General features: G+C 42.4%; 1 protein-coding gene across 3 annotated transcripts in view; it reads right to left on the reverse strand.

Moving 5' to 3' along the window:
- SCML2 (Scm polycomb group protein like 2) overlaps positions 1 to 21,269 on the reverse strand; it is a 163,597-nt gene that overhangs the window by 116,494 nt on the left and 25,834 nt on the right. For all 3 annotated transcript variants that reach the window (XM_074993795.1, XM_074993804.1, XM_074993821.1), the window contains one exon: positions 4,473 to 4,543. In XM_074993795.1, coding sequence (XP_074849896.1) covers positions 4,473 to 4,543 — 71 coding nt within the window. The remainder of the gene's footprint in view (positions 1 to 4,472; positions 4,544 to 21,269) is intronic.

Genomic DNA, 21,269 nt, shown 5'->3' on the forward strand with positions numbered 1-21,269 from the left:
CTCCAGTTTGTTCAGCCTAACTACTAGCTCTTACTTCTTGAAAGGTCTGGGCTTTCAGTTTCTGTTTCTCAGCAGACTAAAAGGTAAACGTGCAAAGACAGACAAACTGGATAGGATTGCTCTGCTTCTGTGCTTACGTGGTAGCAGACCTTGGCCAAGCATGGTGGAGGAGTTAGTTAAAACATTATCTTAAAGACAGAAAGACAATATATAGGAAAGGATGGAGGCAGCATAGAAAGGAACTGTGGCGTGGAATGGAAAGAAAAAGTGAAAACATCATTCAGAAGACGCACAGCCTCCTATATTTCCCCACACTTGCCACAGAAAAAACAGGCCTGGCTTCTGAGCAAAACAGAGACCCTCTCTGGGAACATTCTGAAGAAATTTGCTCCCTGCGTACATAAAGAAAGCGTGTCAAGTGTAAACAATGTAAGATGAAGACTCAGGGCATAAGTGCAAGAATAAATCATCATAAGGAAGAATGGCTATTGGCAGAGAATGATGCGGATGAACATGTGGGTATGTCTGAAGAATAACGTGTACCAATTGGATAGTAACCAGCTCATTTTGCAGCACTTCATTCTTCAAGATCTTCTCTATGCCTTTTAAAGTCTGAGTGACTGAAAAAGTAAATTCACAAGCCGTTGTCTTTGCTGGATGTTGACAGAGAAAAGATTTGGCTTGGCTAATCCTTACGGCTTGTTTAATTAACTAGGTTTAGAATCTATCATCCAAGTATGGAGTACAGAAAACTGAAGTTAAGAGAAATCTAGTGTTGCCAGTGTCAGTTTTATATTACATAACACATACCACTTATTTTGAAACATCATGGCCAGAGACCATAATGGTGATACCATAAGTCTCTTCTCTGTTTTACTTCAACATAACTCAGCTTTCAAAGGGAAGCCTGCTCTATACTTGATTTTTGAGAAAACAAGTGCTCGTGAGTTCAATGGGACTTACACTAAAAATTAAGTGCTCTCTAAGCAGTCGACCTTAGCTTGTTTGGTAATTTGGAATTGCATCTGCATCCTTGCTGAAAAAAAGTAGTAAAATGATTAACTGACTAAAACTGAGAAGAACAATTCAAAATCAGTTTTGAATTTTGTTTTTTGGATCCCATTTAAGAAACTTAGTCTATCTGTAACAATTCTAGTGTTGGCACGGGAAACGTTATTATATTCTGATCTCAAAGAGACATTGTTTTGTAAATGAATGCTTATTGATGTTCTCATAAGGTTCAATATTGAATTTAGCATTGTTAGTGAATCCTCCTTAATTTTCAGTATTGTTTTGTTAATGAGATCCTGTTCATGTTCTATACGACCGAATAACTCTACCTTCCTGTAATTTACTTTTTGTTAATAATCTATTGGTACTTGACCTCCTGCTCAATAGGGAATTACCAGAGCGGAATGGCATAAGACCAGTAAGAATTCAGTTTGAGCTGGGGGAGTGGATAAGGGAATTATGAGAAACTCTCCCCTGGTTTGTTGGGAGGGGGGTGAACAAAGGAGGGGAGAGGTATAAGTATTGCTCACTGCTTGTTGCAAGGTGTGCAGGCTTTGAGGAGAGATCCTGCTGCACCTTACTTGGCATGCCAAATAAAGATTCTTCTTCCACTCTCGGTGTGTTATTGGGCCAGCGTTGCATACCGGGCACGAACTGCCACTGTGCCACCTTAAGAAGGAGGCAACACTAGGATCATTTGTTGGTACTTCTAGCAGCAGTTCTGTGAGTAAACATATTTCAGACAAAGTAACAGTAGCAAACAAAAGACTTCAAACATCCAGTAAAACCATTAACATGGATTTTTTTTTTTTTTTTTTTTTTTTTTTTTTTTTTTACAAACAGCAAACAAGAACAGAACTGTCACATGCACAGTTTTCTCACAGACAATGCTGCACACGTGGCAAAACTGAGGAGATGCTTAGAAGAGGAAACCAATTCTCCCTCAAAATATCGAATGGAATTCTGTGGTTGACCTGTTTTGAACAATTTATTAATAATTACCCTAGTCACAAAGAACTGTGAAGAAAAGTGTCATTAAACGGATTAAAAGTATCTCATCTAAAGTATCTAACTTTGGAGTAAAGAAGAATATAGAGGATATGTTCAGCATACTGAAACCTATTATCCACAGCCTTAAGCAACTTCAGAGAAATTGCTACTGCATTGCTGATGCTGCCACATTTGGAAGGCACTTCAAGACACACTTACGAAAGGAAAACCTCACCAGCAGGTTCAAGTACAGGGAACAAAGCAGCACATGGATCAAACACTAACTCCACCTCATTTTCGTGTGAACATTCTCAAACCCAGATAAAAAGGTAGGTGCCTAACTTCTGAAGATAATGATGCTGCCATGGCAAGGCCATCACAAAATCATTCTTCACTTGACAGTCATAATACATTTCAGGGCCAATGCAAAATCATTTAATCAGTATGCGTTTACTGATGCTGTTTTGAAAAAAGTCACTCCCCTGAATTGGTGAAAATAATTAGCCAGGTACCTCACAACAGAATTCCTTCAGTTGCTAAGCCAACATTTCATAGAATTAGCTTCCTCTGCTGGCACAGAGAATATTTTCATCATTTGGTATTATTCACTCAAAACTAAAATATCGACTGGGAGCTGAAAAAGTAAGAAAACTCATTTCTTTTCAGTCTAGGAATCAAAATGAGAGTTAAGAGTGGGGAAGATGAGACAGCTAAATGTAGAATTTTTAAGACACCATACAGTTAAGCTGTGGCTACCCTGCCCCCTACTTTTGGAAGGGGCATGTAAATACAGCTGTTCAAAAATGCTAATGAGGCATGGATTTAAATACCGTGCACCTCATTAGCATACTCCTGTTGGATCTTGCTTTCGAAAGGGTTTCTTTTCAAGGGAACCCCAACTACAGAGCTGTTTGCATTTGGAAAGCAGCTCCTTTTGAAAGTGAGATCCCACAGGAATATACTAATGGAGGTGCAAAATATTTAAATTTGTGCCTCATTAGCATTTTGGCTGCATTTACATGCCCCTTTAAGTTTAAAGATGCATCTTGAACAGTTAAGAATTTTTTTCCACAAAGAATAAGGACAGCTGCCATCCAGAAACTCAGGATACTGAAGCAGTTGAAAAAAAAAAAATGAAACATTTATATAAAACATTTAAAATTTAGTTTAATAAAATAGAAAAGCTACTGTGTGTGTGTGATTTAATTCTTACCATTCCTAAGGCACTACTGTTACATTTGCAGCTTGAAACAGATAATGAGTATTATGGACTATTTCCTAAATTAATAAAATCAAGTTATACAAAAAAATTACACCAAGTATACTCAGATGTGGTAAAATGCTGTACTTAAGCGTAAATTATCATATTTAGTGATCAGATTTGCACTACTGTTTAAGAAATATGTAAAATAGTATCAGTGGGAAACTTGATTTTAACCAATGATTTTTTTCCCCTAGGTGATTTAAATTGCCTTGATTTAAAGCAATCCAACTGACTTATTCCAATCCTTAACTACACTGGCACTTGGGAAGTTTTTTCTGATGTACAACCTAAAACTCCTTTGCCGCAACGTAAGCCAGTTTATTGCTTCTTGGCTTGTCACTGCTCTAAAATTATCCTCTCCCCAACAAGAAGTGCTAGAGACAACTTCACGATGTGCTTTATGGATTACCTTTTGTGACACTTCAACGTGAAATTCAATTCCAAAATGCAAGATTGGCATGACACTTCCCAGTGACCAGAACAGGCACATCTATGTGTTGTTGAAATGTTTAGCACATAGAAAAAAAAAGATCTCAAACCTCCTGTAATGCAATTTTAATTACATTTCCAAGAGAATGTTCTTAACCCTACAAAAACATGCCAAATTGATTTCACAGTTATTTGAAAAAAATGTATATTGGTTGCTATGTTCTTATACCAATTCAGTTAGGGGAAAAACAGCAGATTCCACCATATTGTGTGTCTCCAGTTCAAAAGGTTCAGTTTTGTATGGTTACTTCAGACTGATGCTGCAGCTAGCACACGGCAGCTCCAAGGTTCAGAAAACTAAAAGACAAGTTCTGAGTATGTTTAACTATATATGGGAAAATGAGAAATTTGGACAAAGGATAGCAAGAGACAACTATGAGCCTCAGCCAAACGTCAAACTCCTGCTCTAAGCAGTGGAGAGGCATGCTAAAGCTGTAAGAATTTTAAATATTGTTAAAAGTCCCTTTTTGCCACTAAAGTTGTTCTTGAAAGAAAGCTGCAATGTATTTTATCAAACCTTTCAAATAAAATTTGAATTGAGGCAGAGACCACGCACACAAAATTTCAACTTCAAAAAGGCTAAGGTTTGGCAAAGTTACAAGCAAATGAGAACAGAAGGCGGTAGCCATAAGCACCCTTAATATAAAGTTTAATATATACATATGCATAAAAACATGCACAGAAGACAAAGACATTTACATTAAAGAATTTAGTGTACCTGTCTGAAACACTGTGGAGAAGCAGCTAGTGATCCAGTCTCTTTCAAGTAATTATCCCAATTAAAGTGTTCTAGACGAGAGAAAGAAAAAGGTTAGCCAAGGGAAGCGTATTGAGAAAACATTCAGGGGAAAACAGCAGTTTTCTCAACTGTGGTTCTTTGTCTTTTCAAAAAAAGCAATAAAGCAAATTTTTCTTGTGTGAATGACAGCCACTGAGAGACTTAAAAAAAACAACCACCTTTGTTAATCCATAAGAGAGAGACCACGGACAGATTCACTACACAAATTCAACATAGGTCATTGGAAAGATGGTCCGATGGTTAGGATCCTAGGCTAGAGCAGAATTTCATGTGCTGCTCACAAAAGACACTTCCTGTGTGACCTTGTACAAGCCTTTAGCCTTTGCTCCTCAGTTCCACATCTGTAAAATGAGAACAGCAGCATGACCTATGCTGCAGGAACACGGATAAATATGTTAAAGATTGTGAAATAGTCATACTACAGTCATAGGATCATGTAAGCACCCTTAAACAAGAGTTTACAGATCAAGATAACTTATGCAGAAAAGTCCGCTAATAACTTGACCCCATTTCAGACCAGGAGAGGAATGGGTTCTAGTGCAATCTATGACCATGAATTTCTGGCACCCTGTCCTACATTTGATTTAGAATAAGATGCCTTTCCAACAAAACAATGCATTTTGCCTTAACACTTAGCAGTAGAATCAAATGATGCCTTATACATCACCAGTCTTGGCAAATTCTTCACTGGTTTTTAGACTGCTGTCAAAGGGCTACAAAAATGTAAAGTTACATGATTTTACATATCACTACTAAATATCATATGGTCAATCTAAGTAGGTAGCTATACCTCACAAGAATAGAAGAGAACTAAAATAGTACAGCCCACATTTTGTTCTGCAGAAAATTGTCTATGATCTTTTAAGTTGGTGTATGTGTAAAAACAAAGAGAAGCAGTCATGTGGCCCATCCCTACTTCACATCCCAAAGTATAAATGAGAACACAATGGTGTAATGATGCCACCTAGTGGTTCAAACAAACAATTTTCAAAGTAAAAAGCAGTCAAGTAGCACTTTAAAGACTAGCAAAATAATTTATTAGGTGAGCTTTTGTGGGACAGACCCATTTCTTCAGACCATAGCCATACCAGAACAGACTCAATATTTAAGGCACAGAGAACCAAAAACAGTAATCAAGGAGGACTGCTAGTTTTTAAAGTGCTACTTGACTGCTTTTTGTTTTGATAGTATATAGACTAGCACGGCTCCCTCTCTGATAATTTTCGAAGTGTTAGCACAAAAAAAAAATCTTAGTTTTAGACACAGTAAAATCAAACCAAATTGTCTTTTGGGAACTGTTAACAATAAAGTTACTCAGCTACATTTATAACAAAACACTAGACACGGATCTCCATTTACAGAATGGAAACAGAATAATACCCCCAAACCAATTCTTTTCCTAAGCAAGAAAAAGCACACAAAAAATACAAAAAAATTTTCACTGTTGCCCTCAAATATACCAGTGAAGTTCATCAATGACTATCCCATGGGAGAATATTCCGGAAGCACTAGCCTTTGACAGGAAAAATCCTGCTTAACACCCTAAAAATATTATCTCTGCATAGTCAGCATTTCCCAGATGATCTCACAGCTGCAGTACCTGTAAATTGGTGGGATGACTCAGCAGCAAAATGAGGCAACCTAGAAATTTCTTCTCCTCAGAGTATCGTAAGCAAAATAAGGAAACAAGCAGAAAATTACACAGGGCAGCTACACAGAAAAGCGCTTTCGTTGGCCATTGAGGGAGTCGGCAGTCTCATTCATACACAGACCATTTACTTCAATAGCTGGATTTATCTATAAACTCTTTTCCTTGCAGTCTGAAGTCTGCATTAGATTTCCTTCACTCGTAGGCAGAGATCAAAACTGAGGTAAATTAAAACTAAACTACTGCATAATTAATACTCAGTATTGCGCAATTTATGTCATAAAGATATGAAAAAAGGGAGGATGTTAACGGAAACTCAAATGACAAAATAATGCTCTTAAAGTAAGGCTGTCAAGCTATTACAAATTGTGATTAATTGCATGATTAAAGAACTCATGATTAATCATGATGTTTAACAATACCATTTATTTAAATGTGTGGATGTTTTCCACATTTTCATTTACAAGTGGAACCTCTCTAATCTGGAACATACTCATCCAGCAACACACTTAACTGGCATGGTTTTAGTTGGATGGATGACCACGTCATGGGTGTGGCTAAGTTTCCTGTGGTCCCATAAAGTTTGTTTCTGGCTACCTGGTCTAGTTCTGTGCTCTTATTTAGCTCTAAATTTACCCCTAAATGTCTTTTAAGAGCCCATTAAGCAGTTGCAGTGTTAGTAACATGCTAGACAATATTGACCTCCTGCAGCCTGGCAAATTCTCTCATCCAACACCAGTCAGGTCCCAACGGTACTGGATGAGAGAGATTCAACCTGTACATTGATTTCAATTATTATGCAGAATACGAAGCGTACAGTGCTTACATCATATTTATTTTTATTACAAATACTTGAACTGTAAAAAACCCAAAATTGTATTTTTCAATTCATCTAATACAAGTACCATTTTGTAATCTCAATCATGAAAGTTGAATTACAAATACAGAATTATGTACAGAAGTAATTGCATTCAAAGAATAGAACAATGTAAAACCTTAGAGCCTTTTGAACTATCCAGTTCTACTTCTTGTTCAGCCAGTTGCTCAAACGAGTTTGGGTACAATTTGCAGAAGATAATGCTGCTCTCTTCTTGTTCACAATGTCATCTGAAAGTGAACACAGCCCTTAACGTGGTGCTGTTGTAGCCAGTTTCGCAAGATATTTACCTGACAGATGCTCTAAAGATTGATATGTCCTCTCGCAGTGTGGTTGAAGCCTGAGGACGTGTCCATGCTGATGATGGGTATCCAAAGTAATGTTGACCAACACTTGTTAATTTTTATCACCTGAGTCAGATGTCACAAGAAGGCTGTATCTTTTTTTTCTGATTCGGGTTCTGTAGTTTCTGCATTGTAGTATCACTCTTTTAAGGCTTCTGAAAGCATGTTCCACACCTCATTCTTCAGATTTTGGAAGGCACTTCAGGTTCTTAAACCTTGGCTTAACTGCTGCAGCTATCTTTAGAAATCTCACATTGATAGCTTCCTTGTGTTTTGTCTAACCTGCAGCAAAAATGTTCTAAAATGAACATGTGCTGAGTCATCCAGGACGTTTATACAGTGAAACATATGGCAGAATGTGGGTAAATCAGAGCAGGGGACAGACTTCTTCTTTGAGGAATTCAGTCAAATTTAATTCATACTTTTTAAACCAGGGTAATCAGCATAGAAGCATGTCCTCTGGAATGGCAGCCAAAGCACAAAGAGCATACAAACGTTTAGCCTATCTGGCATGCAAATTTTGTTCTGATTTTCAAGAGTTAATGCTACCTGCTTACTCCCAGTATCTTCCACAAATGTCAAACTTGTCTTTCTGAGCAATTGGCAGAACAAGAAATAGGGCCGAGAGGAACTGTAGATGCTGAAGTTTTACATAGTTTCGCTTCTGAGTGCAGTGGTAACAAAAATAGCATAAGTTGCACTTTCATGACAACAAGACTAAATACTTATATAAGGGGAATTGAAAAATAAGATCTATTTTGTTCAACATTTTTATATTGTAAGTATTTGTAATCATAAGTGCTAGAACTAAGAGGTCTGGAAATCCTGCAGTACCCCCTGGCTTGACATGGTTTCCGTTATATACCAGATTTACAGTTTGGTTCAATGGCTCTCAGCACCTCCACTATACAAATTATTCCAGCATTGCTGTGGGTAATTAAAAATTATATATAGTAAGCACCACACACTTTGTATTCTGTTGTAACTGAAATCAATATATTTGAAAATGTAGAAAAACTAAAATATTCATAAATAGAATGCCAATTGAAATGTAACAGTATGATTATAACTGCAATTAATCACAATTAATTTTTACATCATTGCATGAGTTAACTGTAATTCACAGCCCTACAAAGAAGTTTCTCAATAGCCAATAAAAGATCATCTGTGGATAAAATAACCCTACTTTCAGAACACATACCACAATCTGAGGCTCTAGTATTAAAGAGGATTTCAGGAACGGATGTGGAATAAAACAGTGAACAGGAAAATTAGCTCACAGTGAACAATTTAATATGCAAATTTTTCCTTTTGCGTTAGCCCAGTTCAACAGACAAGAAATTGTTATACTGAATTTCCATCGAAAATAGGAAAAACATAGTACACTAACAACTTTCCCAGTACCACTAACAGTATCCATTCAAAGGTTTAGACCAACTAGCTTTTAGAACGGGAAGTCACATAAAAGTTTTGTCTTCTGTTTTATCTCAGGTACTGAACTCTTTGCCATAGGCTGAAGTAACTGAGAATATTAGAGCACTACGCTTTGTCAACCATGGCATCACTGGTAACCCATCATCGACACTACAGTCAAGGGATTAGGCCATGGGTGTCCAACCTTTCGGCTCGCCTAGGCCGCACTGGAGTGAAGAGGAACTGTCTTCAGCCGCATATAAAATATATAATATAGTTAATGTATATAAATCACATAATAATGTTAAAAGTTTATGATCTTGTGGGGCCGCATTACTAGCTGTCCAGGGCCGCATGCGGCCCACGGGCTGGACGCGCCTGGATTATACAATATCCATCCCCTTATAATTTTCCTGCTCTTCTGAAAAAAATCTACAGTGTCTTGGTATCTTCAGTGACAATACTTACAACAAACAGTTGGCAAAAGTGTTCTCTTGTGCAATTCACTTTCTATAATATTTCAAAGACATTGATACAGTAGTGTTTCTCCTGTTTTCCCTTCAGATGCAACAGTGCATCATTTAATCCTTCTTCTGAACACTACAAATATTAGTCTCAGAATAATGTTGAATAGGGTCAGATCTAGTTTATCTACAGCACATCAAATTGACAGATTTTTATTATAAAGCCTGACCACCACTGCATAAAACCAAACAGCTACAACATTAGTTTTTGCATCAGAACTCAGGTCTCACAAAGCTTCCCTCTGTCTGTCTGATGTTTGGCAGATTGAGCCTCACTATCCAAGCTCAGGCTCTCTCAAACAGTTTCTAATTTTCCCACAGGCAGATTCTGGATTTCTGGAACACGACTGACCACAGACAGACATCTGAGCTCTTTGTTCCGGGTTGGCATAGGTCTTTTGAATGCAGGAGGCTATAAGAATCCTTTTTTGGCATATTAGACTCAACAAGCACTCACTTTGATGCTCTCAGCTTCCTTCCTAAAGCCTCTCCAATATCCCAACCCTTCCAACTCATTTGTTGTATTCTCCCTCATGCACACTGACGTTAAAAGAAAAGTATCCTCAAATTTTGTAAGTATGGGCTTTATGTAGGCTTAACTGCCTACTTTGGTGATGCACAGAGCTCCCTCACCCTTTAGCACACCAGTGGCTGCTGGCAAAAGACATCAGATTTGCTTAAACTGAAACATCAATCTGAAGTTGTCAACCCACTTTGAAGTCAACTTCAGTTTTAGTAGGGAGCTGCTACAGACATACGAGCAGCCTTAATAAAGGCTAAACCTGCACCCCCTCTTCCTTCTAGGATGGCCTCTGCTGGCTTACTCTCAAAATCTTGTCTGCTTCCTGTGCAAACTGCTGGGAGCCTCAGCCTTTTCAATACCCTGTTTTTCTCTCTTCAACCCACCCTCTCCTTGCCAATCCTGCAGTTTAGTCCGAATTTTACTTGGCAAGGCAACTACACCATATATTCATGCAAATGCTGGAATTAACATGAAAAAGTTGTTCGCAATGAAAATATTTTCCTTCTCTTGTACAGTCTCTCAAACACCCATTCCTGTAATTTTACTGGAGCCCTTCTCACTCTTCCTCCCCCACTTCAGTCCTTTACTCCTCTTCATTCCTCCTATGCACAACTCCAAGTATTCCCTAATCTTCAAATTCCAGTGTTAACTGGCAAACCTCCAGCAGTCCTACTACAAGACCAAAGGGTTCCCAGGATAAAAGTACCCTGCATTCTAAGGCCACTCTGTTCAGCTGGCACTCAGTGACTGCTGTCTCTCTTCTCGTAAAACAAGGAACCATGGTTTTCATCCACAAATCTCAAGGCACGTCATTGGAAGGTGTTGCTATCCTGGTGTTCCTAGATAGGGTAATGGAGGTACAAAGTGATGAAGTGACTTGCCAGAATCACACAGCTGGTCTGACAGAGACTGGCTCTTGTGACTCAGTCCAGTTCCTTTTGACCATTCTGCCGCCTATGTGTGCATTTCCTTTGCAGCACTCTAGAGAGCTGGGTAGTTAGAATATGATCAAGAGGGTCAGGCACTATTCAAATCCCAAGAGCAGGAAGGATGAAAGTTGCCTCCTTAGCCATCAACCACTCTGGATGAGCAGAAGGAGCTGCTATTACTTCTTGTAACTGTGTGTATGCCCACTGTACTGTAGCTGGAGAATTTTGCTAGATTCCAACGCAGAGGGGACAGAGGTTGGGTTGGGAATATCCATCTGCATCACATCTTGAAGAATCACAGTTAAAGTAAATAACTGTTTCTTCTTCCAGTAGATGCCACCATGTATTTCATTCGGGTGAATACTGCTTGTGAGTCACATCAGTAGGTGTGGCTGGGAGTCTACATAAACAGATTGCAGGATTGCCCTGCCAAAGCTTGCATCCACCCCAAAAGATGTGGTAATGACAGTGTCTCATAAAACATTTAAGACCACATAATAGCCTTACAAGTGTCCGATGTCTCTGAGAAATGCTATGGACATTATTTGTGCTCTTGTAACATGAGCTTGAGCCCTCTGAGGAAACGTAGCCAAAGCTATTTCATACGCAGTTTTGATACACATTATTGTTCACTTAGAGAGCATCTATGAAGAGACTTCTTGCCCCTTCATGCAATACACGTGAGGCAAATTAAAAAAGCAGTTTAGTCCTATGCAGACAGGTGAGTCATCAATTAACATTCAATGTATGGAAATACTGCTTCTTTGGAGAGAAGGTGAGTTAATAAAGAACATAGGTAAATATACCACCTGGTTCAAGTGAAACCAAGAAATCACTTTAAACAAACAAAAAAAAAGTATGTGGTCATGGAGTCACACTTCGACCTTACAGAACTGTGTGCAAAGAGGATCTGCCCTTCAGAGCCTGCAAATCTCAGAGTCCCCTTCAATATGTTATCACACCAGGAATACAGGCTCCTCACACAAAAAGCAGAAAGGAACAAGATGCCAAGGGCTTGAACGGGAGTGTCATTAAAGCAGCTAAGCCAGTATTACAGTCCCACAGATGAACCAGCTTCTTGGATGAGAGAACGATAATGAAGTCATCCTGTTAAGAAGACCGATTTTCTCTGACTAATTAGAATAAAATGCTGTTACAACCACCAGATGTGGTCTCAATGAGCTAAGAGCAAGGCCCAACGACTGAAAGTGAAACAAGTACTCTAAGATGTCCTGAATAAAAGCCAGCATCAGCTGAGTCCGGATATATTTGTTGAGGTCAGGAACGTTGAAAATGGGTCTTCCCTTTCCTTTGGATTTAAGCAGAAAGTACTAGGAATAGAAGCAATGCCCGCGGTGTTCCCGTCAAATCTCTTCAACTGTTCCCAAATCAGCAGAAAGAAAACCTGCTTGAGAACAAGAAAGGGGCCCTGAAGATGCACAGGAACTAGAGGGGAAATGGAAAGTAAGTGGATGACACACCCCAATCTGACAGTGCTTAGGACCCAGCTGCCAGTGGTAATCAACCTCCAAGCATTTTGAAAGTGAGCCAGCCCACCCCCAAGCACAGGGGGACAAGGAGAAGGGAGCAAGAACTTGAACCCTATTTTGGACAAAAGTCAAAACTGGAAACTTGGGGCTTCAGGGCATGTGCGGTGACTGGCCAAACCCTGGACCTCCTCTGGGAGCTGTGTCCCTTTCCAGAGTTGCCCTCTGTCTTCGAGGAGGGTAAGGTGGCTCAAATGCGTGCTACAATCAAAACCACTGCTGCTGCTTGTGCCGGCCACTGTAGTGGCACTTCTACACGACCAATATACAGCAGACTTCCACTTACATGATTTTAACTTGCACATTTCTTGAAATAAAGCAAGTCAAAATCAACAATTACTGGCCAGCTGCTGCGCTCTTCCAGTGGGGTCTGCTGCACCCCTACCATCTGCAACGCACCCTGGCCACCCCTCCCTCTGGGCCCTGCTGCACCCCAGCCCCACTCCGCTCACCACTGCCCATCTGTAAGCTTCAGAGGCTCGGCAGCTGTGGCAAAGATGGTGGCAGCTGTGTGCACCAGCCAGCTGGCATGGCAGCACTGTGCACGGCACTCTGCACGCTGCCTGGTTCCCAAGTTCCCCAGCTTGTGGGATCTGGGAAACTGACCAGCGCTGCTGCGCTTGGCTACGGGCTCCCCGACTCTTGCAGGAGCTGGGAGCCAGGCACAGCCAGGAGCCAGATGCAACAGCGCCAGTGAGCTTCCCGACTCCCCGCTACTCACGGGAGCCAGCAAACTGACCAGCACTACTACACCTAGCTCCAGGCTCCTGCGAGCAGCAGGGAGCCTGGAGCCAGGTGCAACAGATCTGGGTCAGTTTCCCAGCTCCCCCAAGCTAGGGGACTCAGAAACCAGGCAGCAGGGTGAGAGCCACAAGCAGCGCTGCCAGACCAGCCAGCGGGTACACAGAGCTGCCACCATCTTTGCCACAGCTGCCAAGCCCCTCTGCCACTCGCAGCCCCAGCCTGGGGAGAACCAAAGGCAGCAGGGTGCCCAACTCCCTGGGCTAGCTCTTTGCCCCTCTCCCATCCCCATGCAGAGGTCAACTTGCACAAAATTTGACTTATGGTTGCCCAGGAACGCAACTGGCGTGTAAGTCCGGGTTTTACTGTACATATCTCCAGAATCCATGGGGTAGCTCTAGTGTCCTTGAAGTAGGGTACAGTCTGATCTGTCCTGTCAAAAACACCACTCAGCCAAAGAGCAAACTCTCCATGGTCCATTGCACACCAGGACACTGCCTGTAGCCAGGACTCCCTTCACATGGTCATTGCCAAAGCCATTATTCCGGCTGCACAATCCACCACAGACATCATGGACCATAACAGTCACTAATATTTAGAGAGATTTCTGGGCAAAGCTGAGAGATCCTACTGTGGGCAAATTGCTTAAAACCAGGCCACTTACAGCGCAGGCTGGCTCTGCCTTCTCAGTAAGGCAAACCAAGCAAGCCACAAAAAGTACCACTACCAGCCCCTCTGTCCAGCTAGAATCTATACAAGCAAACCCACATATTCTCCAGCTGCTCATAATGCCCAAACCAGTAACCCTCCTCACTCATGTGAAAGTAATATTAACTTTGCATTCAATTTCACACTATTTACATTAGATCATTTCTCCAGTTTGCCTATATCATTTTGAATGATCTATTTCATCAAATCCACGCAGATTCTTCCAGGCTCCAAAAAGGCCTAGCCACATTCCCAGGTCAATATATACATAGATCTTACCCAAAGCAATACACTGTGCCAATCCTTTAGAACCTAAAATCTAAAGGTTTATTAATAAAGAAACAAAGAATAGGGTGAGAAAAATTGTTTAAGTGATACACTGAATACATCAATTAAAGCTAGTGATGCAGGCCACGGCTATGGTAGATGCTGCTGTTCTTAATTGTCTCTGAAATACATCCTCTGAGGGTTGGGCTCCCAGACCACAAAGGTTTAGTTCATGCAGACTGAAGAACAAAATGGCCACTGCCAGGGACACCTGTACATTCTTGCCATATGGAAGGAAAAGCCTTTGCTTCTTCACATAGGCAATGGCAGATCACCTGATCAGGTTGCCTGCTGTGGCATTCTGTCATTGAGACTTGTCATCTGGGATGTGGCCAACTATCAATTTCCATAAGATGTGGATTCCACATCTGGGTGTCTGTTCCTTTGTTCAAACCATGTCACCTGACTGGGGAGGTGATCACACTTTCCACTGAAAATCCTTAGCTCTAAATCATTTTTAATACAGGTATAGAGCCAACACCTATAACTTTACATACAAAGATGGTACAGATATACAAGTAGCATAAATAAATGCAGTGAATTATCAGCTTTCATTTGGTGCAAACTTAATACAGTGATTACAGAAATGGTTTTATACATATTGTAAAAATTCACTAACATCACAGTCACCAAGTAATCCTTGGTGATAAATGCCCAAAATGCCTCCCCCATGGCTTCAGGCACCTGGTCTGCAACATCAGACATATGTCTCCAGTTCACAAAGTCATATTTTGAGAGCACTGTTTGTTGGTTAGCAGTCTGCATCTACAAGGAAGAGTGGGTGTCTACCATTCTACTCATCAAGACCATGTTTGGAGCCCTTAGCGATAGGAGCAGGCTTAAATCTGTCCTGGTGACCTTTACTGTTCAACATCATTATAACCAGAGAATTTAGGTCTGAAGTGAGTGAAAACCCTGAAATTCCTGCACCAGAATGAAGTGGCTTTTCTCCATGAGATCTGTGGTATTACAGAACTGGAAGGGAACTCAAGAGGTCATGAAGTCCAGTCCCCTGCACTCATGGTAGGACAAACAACCATCTAGCGTCTAGTTCATCCCTGACAGTTATCTAACCTGCTCTTAATATCCACAAATGATGAAGACTCCAATCTTCCTATGCAATTTAATCCAGTGCTTAACCAGCCTGACAGTTAAGGAAAAATTTTCCTAATGTCCAACCTAAACCTCCCTTGCTGCAATTTAAGCCCGTTTTCTCTTGGCCTATCATCAGAGGTTAAGAAGATTAAATTTTCTCCCCCTCTTGTATCAGCCTTTAAGATACTTGGAAGCTGTACTGTCCCCTCAGGCTCCTCTTTTCCAGGATAAACAATCCCACTTCTTTCAATCTTCCATGATAGGTCATGTTTTCTAAACATTTAAAAATGTTTGTTGCTCTTCTTTGGACCTTCTCCAATTTGTCCATATTACTGAAATGTGTCCAAAACTGGACAATACTCTGAGGCCTAATCAGTGCAGAGTAGAGCAGAAGAGTTACTTCTTGTGTTTTGCTTACAATACTCCTGATAATACATCCCAGAATTATGGGTTTGTTTGTTTTTTTTTGCAATAATATCACACTATTTCCTCATATTTAGCCTGTGGTCCACGAACACCCCTATATTCCTTTCCACAGTTCTCTTTCCTAGGCAGGCACTTCCCATTTGGTATGTGTGCAATTGATTGTGCCTTCCCTAAGTGGGGTATTTTGCATTGAATTTCATCCTATTTGCATCAGATCATTTCTCTGGTTTACCTATATCATTTTGAATTATAAGCCTAGCCTCAAAAGCATTTGCATTCCCCAACAGCTTTTTCTTGTCCACAAACTTAGCAAGTATAATTTCTATGTCACTATCTAATTAACTTAAGATACTGAACACAACCAGTCCCAAAACTAGTTCTGCAGAACCCAATTTATTATGCCCTTCAAGCATGAGGGTGAACCACTGATGCCTATGCTCCAGGAATGATTATCCAACCATTTAGGTACCCACCTTACAGTAGCTCCATCTATGTTGTATTTCCCTAGTTTGCTATGGGGAGTCATGTGAGACTATAACAAATGCCTTTCTGACTGCCAATCTCAGAGAGACTGATTTCGCGAGTCTTTACCAGACACACAAAATCAAACTCTGAAAGATCTACCCTGACATGCCCTTAGATGTCTGCAAATGGATTCCTCAATTATTTGTTCCATTAACCTCTCCTGGTAGAGAATTTAAGCTGAGTGGGCTATAATTCCCTGGCTTGTCTTTATTTCCCTTTTTATAGCTGTACAATATATTTGCTCTTCTCTAGTCTTCTGGAATCTCTCATACTCCATGATAACGATAATGGCTCAACTATCTCCTCAGTCAGCTTCTTGTGTATCCTAGGATGCATTTCATAAGGCCCTGCTAACTTGAAGAAATCTTATTTGTCTAACTTTAAAACAGGAAAAGAACAAGCTAGCTTCTGAGCCTACTCATTTTTAATGACCTTCACTATATTAGGTGTCCAATCACCACCGATCTTCTTGATGAAAACTGAAATGAAGAAGTCATTAATCACATCTGCCATTTCCACATTTTCTATTATTGTTTTTCCCTCTTTATTGAGTAACGGGCCTACCCTGTCCTTGGTCTTCCTCTTGCTTCTAATGTATTCGTAGAATGTTTTCTTGTTATCCTTTATATCTATAGCTAGTTTAATCTCATTTTGTCCTTTCTAATTTTGGTCCTACATAATTGCGTTTATATTCATTCTCTGTAATTTTGACCTAGTTTCAACTTTTTGTAGGACTCATTTTTGATTTTTTAGGTCATTCAAGATTTCCTGGGTAAGCGAGCATAGTCTCTTGCCATCTTTCTTATATTTCCTTCACAGTGGAATAGTTTGCTCTTGTCCCCTTAGCGTCTCTTTGAAAAACTGCCAGCTGACAACTGTTTTTCCTCTGAGAATTGCTTCCTGTGGTATCTTACCTACCAATTCCTGAGCTTGTTAAAACCTGCCCCCCTTGAAGCCCATTGTCTTTATTGTTCTGTTTCCCCTCCTACCATTCCTTAGAATCAGGACCTCTACTATTTCATCACCACTTTCATCCCAGCTGCCTTCCACTTTCAAATTCTAATCAGTTCCTTCCTATTTGTTGAAATCAATTCTAGAAAAATAGCTCTCTCTAACTTTTGAAATAAAAAAAAAATCTAAAAAGTTTTGGAAGGTATTTGAGACAATCCGTGGCCTACTATGTTACATTTGCAACAGATATCTACATAATTTAAGTCTCCCATAATCACCAAGTACTAGGAAGCCAAAGCCTGAGCTTCCCCCTAACCTCCATAGGGCCATGTGTAGCTCCCAACTGATTTTTTGCTGTGGGTCAATGATCTCTGATAGGGGAAAAATAATAACCTTCTCACCCTATCATACATTTTTCAGTAACTTTCTACTCCTGGGAGGAATCTTCTCTTCATCTGTGTTGACAACATACTTGACGAGATGTACTGTAAACCCTCGATTTAACAGACCCCAATATAATGGACTTCGGAAATAATGGTCACTGTATGCCAGCCCCACTCCGCGCCTCCTAAATAAATGCCAGAGCCACCAGCGGGGCTGGAGGAGTGGCTGGGGCCACCAGCGCCAGAGGACCGGGGGCAGAGGCGGGAGAACTGCAGGAGTTCTCCTCACCCAACCCCTCGTGTGTGAAGCATGTCGGCACCCAGCTGCCATCTGCCTACAATGGTGCTTAGCAGCAGCCATGGTATTTGGAGGCTGCTGACAGGCTACAGGCAGCCATGCTTTCCCTTTGTGCAGGCAGCTCGGAGCTGGTGGCTGGAGGAGCCTCAGTAGTGAGAGCTGCAGGAGGCGGAAGGAGCCAGGCTGGCGTTCCACTCCTCTCCTAGTAACTGGGAGAGGGAGATGGAGGTGTGAAGGGAAGAATGGGGCAGGAGAGGGAAGGGAAGTCAGGAGCAGAGGACAGGAGTGAGCGGTGGGCTGGAATGGTCAGTGCATCATCATACAGTAAAACCATTCACATATCATGGACTTTGGGCATTAATGGATGCCCCTTCCCCACCATTAGTCCGTTAAATTGAAGGTTTACCGTATTTTAAAATAAACTACCAAAATAACTAAAACTGCTATGATTATATTGTGTTATTTTGACAAAATGTTTGAAGTTTTAAAACAACATCCATGGAATTTTTGTTAGCACACAACTTCCCCAGGAGTAATGCGTGTGCTCAGTAAAGAGAAGTTACTCACTGTAGTAATGATGGTTCTTTGAGATGTATCCCAATGGGTGCTCCACAGTAGGCGTCGGGCTCGCCCGGCGCCGCAAATCGGAAATCTTCCAGCAGTTTCTCCTGGATCGCGCATGTGCCAGTGTGCACCGCTCCCTTGCGCGTCCCCAGCCACGTGCGCGATCCGGTCCCCGCCAGTTCCTTGACCAACCGCCTCGAATGCTCCTGAAAAACACTAGACAGAGATCCGAAGCGGAGCGGATGGGCGGGTGGTGGAGCACCCACGGGGACACATCTCGAAGAACCATCGTTACTACGGTGAGTAACTTCTCTTTCTTCATCGAGGGTCCCCGTGGGTGCTCTGCAATAGGTGACTACCCAGCAGTAACCCAAGTAAGGAGGTGGGTAATCGGTTTATGTGCAGCTTGCCCCCAAGAGGACTGCTGTCGAGAGGTGGGTATCCTCTTGGAATACCTGAGGCAGGGCATAATGCTTGGTGAAGGTGTCATAGGATGACCAGGTCGCCGCTCTACAGATGTCCTTCAACGCAATGCCCTTAAAGGCGGCTGTTGACGCTGCCACCGCCCTGGTGGAGTGAGCCCTGGGCGGGGCCAGCAAAGGAGTCTTTCAAAGTTCGTAGTACATTTTTATACAGGATACAATGTGCTTCAAGATTCTCTGTGAAGAGAGACCTTCTCCTTTTGACCTGGGAGCGAGAGAGACTAGAAGCCTGTCCGTTTTCCAGAAGGACTTAGTTCTGTCAATGTAGAAGGCCAACACCGTTCTCACATCCAGGAGATGCAGGCGTGCCTCCTTACTGGAGCTGTGAGGCTTCGGGTAAAATGAGGGTCAAACTATTGGCTCATTAAGATGGAATTCTGATGAAACTTTTGGAACAAAGGCTGGGTGCAGCCGTAAGGTTACCGCGTCCTTTGAGAATACTGTGCAGGGCGGCGTTGGCATCACTGCTGCAAGCTCACGGACCCTGCGAGCTGATGTAATTGCAAGGAGGAAGGTTATTTTTATCGTAAGAAGACTTAGGGGAACCGTGGCTAATGGTTCAAAAGGTGGACCCGTGAGCGTGCTGAGCACCAGGTCCAGGTTCCACGATGGCGGAAGCGGTTTCCGAGGGGGGTACAGGTTTACCAACCCCTTCAAGAACCTGGTAATGATAGGATGGCCAAATACCGTGGGCCCCTCCTCTGTATGCCGAAAGGCTGATATAGTGGCAAGGTGGACTTTTAGCGAGGATAATGAAAGTCCGTCCCTCTTGAGGTCCAATAAGTATTCAAGTATTACTGGTATAGGAACGGCAAGGGGAGCTAACTGTTTGGCGGAACACCAGGCTATGAATCGAGTCCATTTCTGCTTGTAAGTCTTCCTGGTGGAGGTCCTTCGGCTACTTTCCAGGACTTGTTGTACTCCCTCCGTGCATGTGCTTTCTAAGGAGCTGAGCCATGGATTAGCCATGCTTGTAGGCGCAGGCTCTGAGGGTTCAGGTGCACTATGGACCCCTGGGCCTGCGTGAGTAGGTCCGGCACCACCGGTAGGGGAAGCGGTGGGTGGTCCAACATGCGCAGAAGCAAGGGAAAACATTGCTGTCGATCCCACGTTGGGACTACTAGTATCATGCGAGCTCTCTCCCTTCTGGCTTTCTGCAAGACCTTGTGGATAAGCGCTGTGGGGGGGAACGCGTAAAGTAGGGGGCCCTTCCATGGAATCATGAATGCGTCCCCCAGGGACCCCCTCCCCACTCCTGGGGACACTTCTTGTTGTGCTGTGTGGCAAACAGATTGATCTGGGGAAACCCCCATGTATGAAAGATCAGTCGTAGCAGATCGGCGCGGATCTGCCATTCGTGCGTGAGTGCGAAGCGCCTGCTCAGCTGATCTGCTTTCACGTGAGCACCCGGCAAGTACAAGGCTTTCAACGTAATGTTGTTGGCGATGCACCAGTTCCACAGTCGAACTGCTTCCGCACATAGGGCACGGGATCAGGCTCCTCCTTGTCGATTTATATAAAACATGGTGGAGGTATTATCTGTATTGATCCCGACTACTTTGCCTTGTATGTGGTCTCGAAAGTGTTTGCAGGCGTTGAACACTGCTCTGAGCTCCAGTATGTTTATGTGCAGTGACTGTTCCGCAGGGGACCATAGCCCTTGCGTCACCTTGTCGCCAATGTGCGCTCCCCATCCTATGTGGGAGGCGTCGGTAGTAAGAAAAATAGAAATTTGTGGTTGGTGAAAGGGCACCCCTGCTAGCAAGTTCTTGGGGTTTACCCACCACGCCAAGGATCTGCACACCTCTGTCGTGGGCGACACTACCCTGTGAACGGTGTGGGATGCCGGTTTGTAGGTGCTCGCCAGCCAATGCTGTAGGCTTCGCATGTGCAATCTGGCATTCTGTACCACAAATGTTGCTGTCGCCATATGGGCCAGCAGCTGTAAGCACGTCAAGACCGGCACTGTGGGGCTGTATGTAATGACTTGCACCAGCATACTGATGGTGCGAAAGCGGGCGTCGGGCAGATACACCCTTGCTGTGATAGAGTTTATATGTGCCCCTATGAACTCTATGTCCTGTGTGGGGTCGGTCTTTGACTTCGCGAGGTTGATGACTAGGCCCAGCAAAGAAAACGTGTCCGCTGTGACGCGTATCATGCGTAGGACCTCTGTCTTCGAGGTTCCTTTCAGTAGGCAGTCGTCCAGGTATGGAAATATGAATACCCGCTGTCTGTGCAGGTAGGCTGACAGCACTGCCAAGGTTTTGGTAAAGACTCTGGGGGCCGAGGAGAGGCCGAACGGAAGAACCCTGTACTGGAAGTGTTCCTTGCCGACCATGAAGCGGAGGAAGCGCCTGTGTGCCGGGTGGATCGTTATATGAAAGTAAGCATCTTCTAAGTCGAGGGCT

Source organism: Carettochelys insculpta, chromosome 1, assembly GCF_033958435.1.
Source record: "Carettochelys insculpta isolate YL-2023 chromosome 1, ASM3395843v1, whole genome shotgun sequence".
NCBI lineage: Eukaryota > Metazoa > Chordata > Testudines > Carettochelyidae > Carettochelys > Carettochelys insculpta.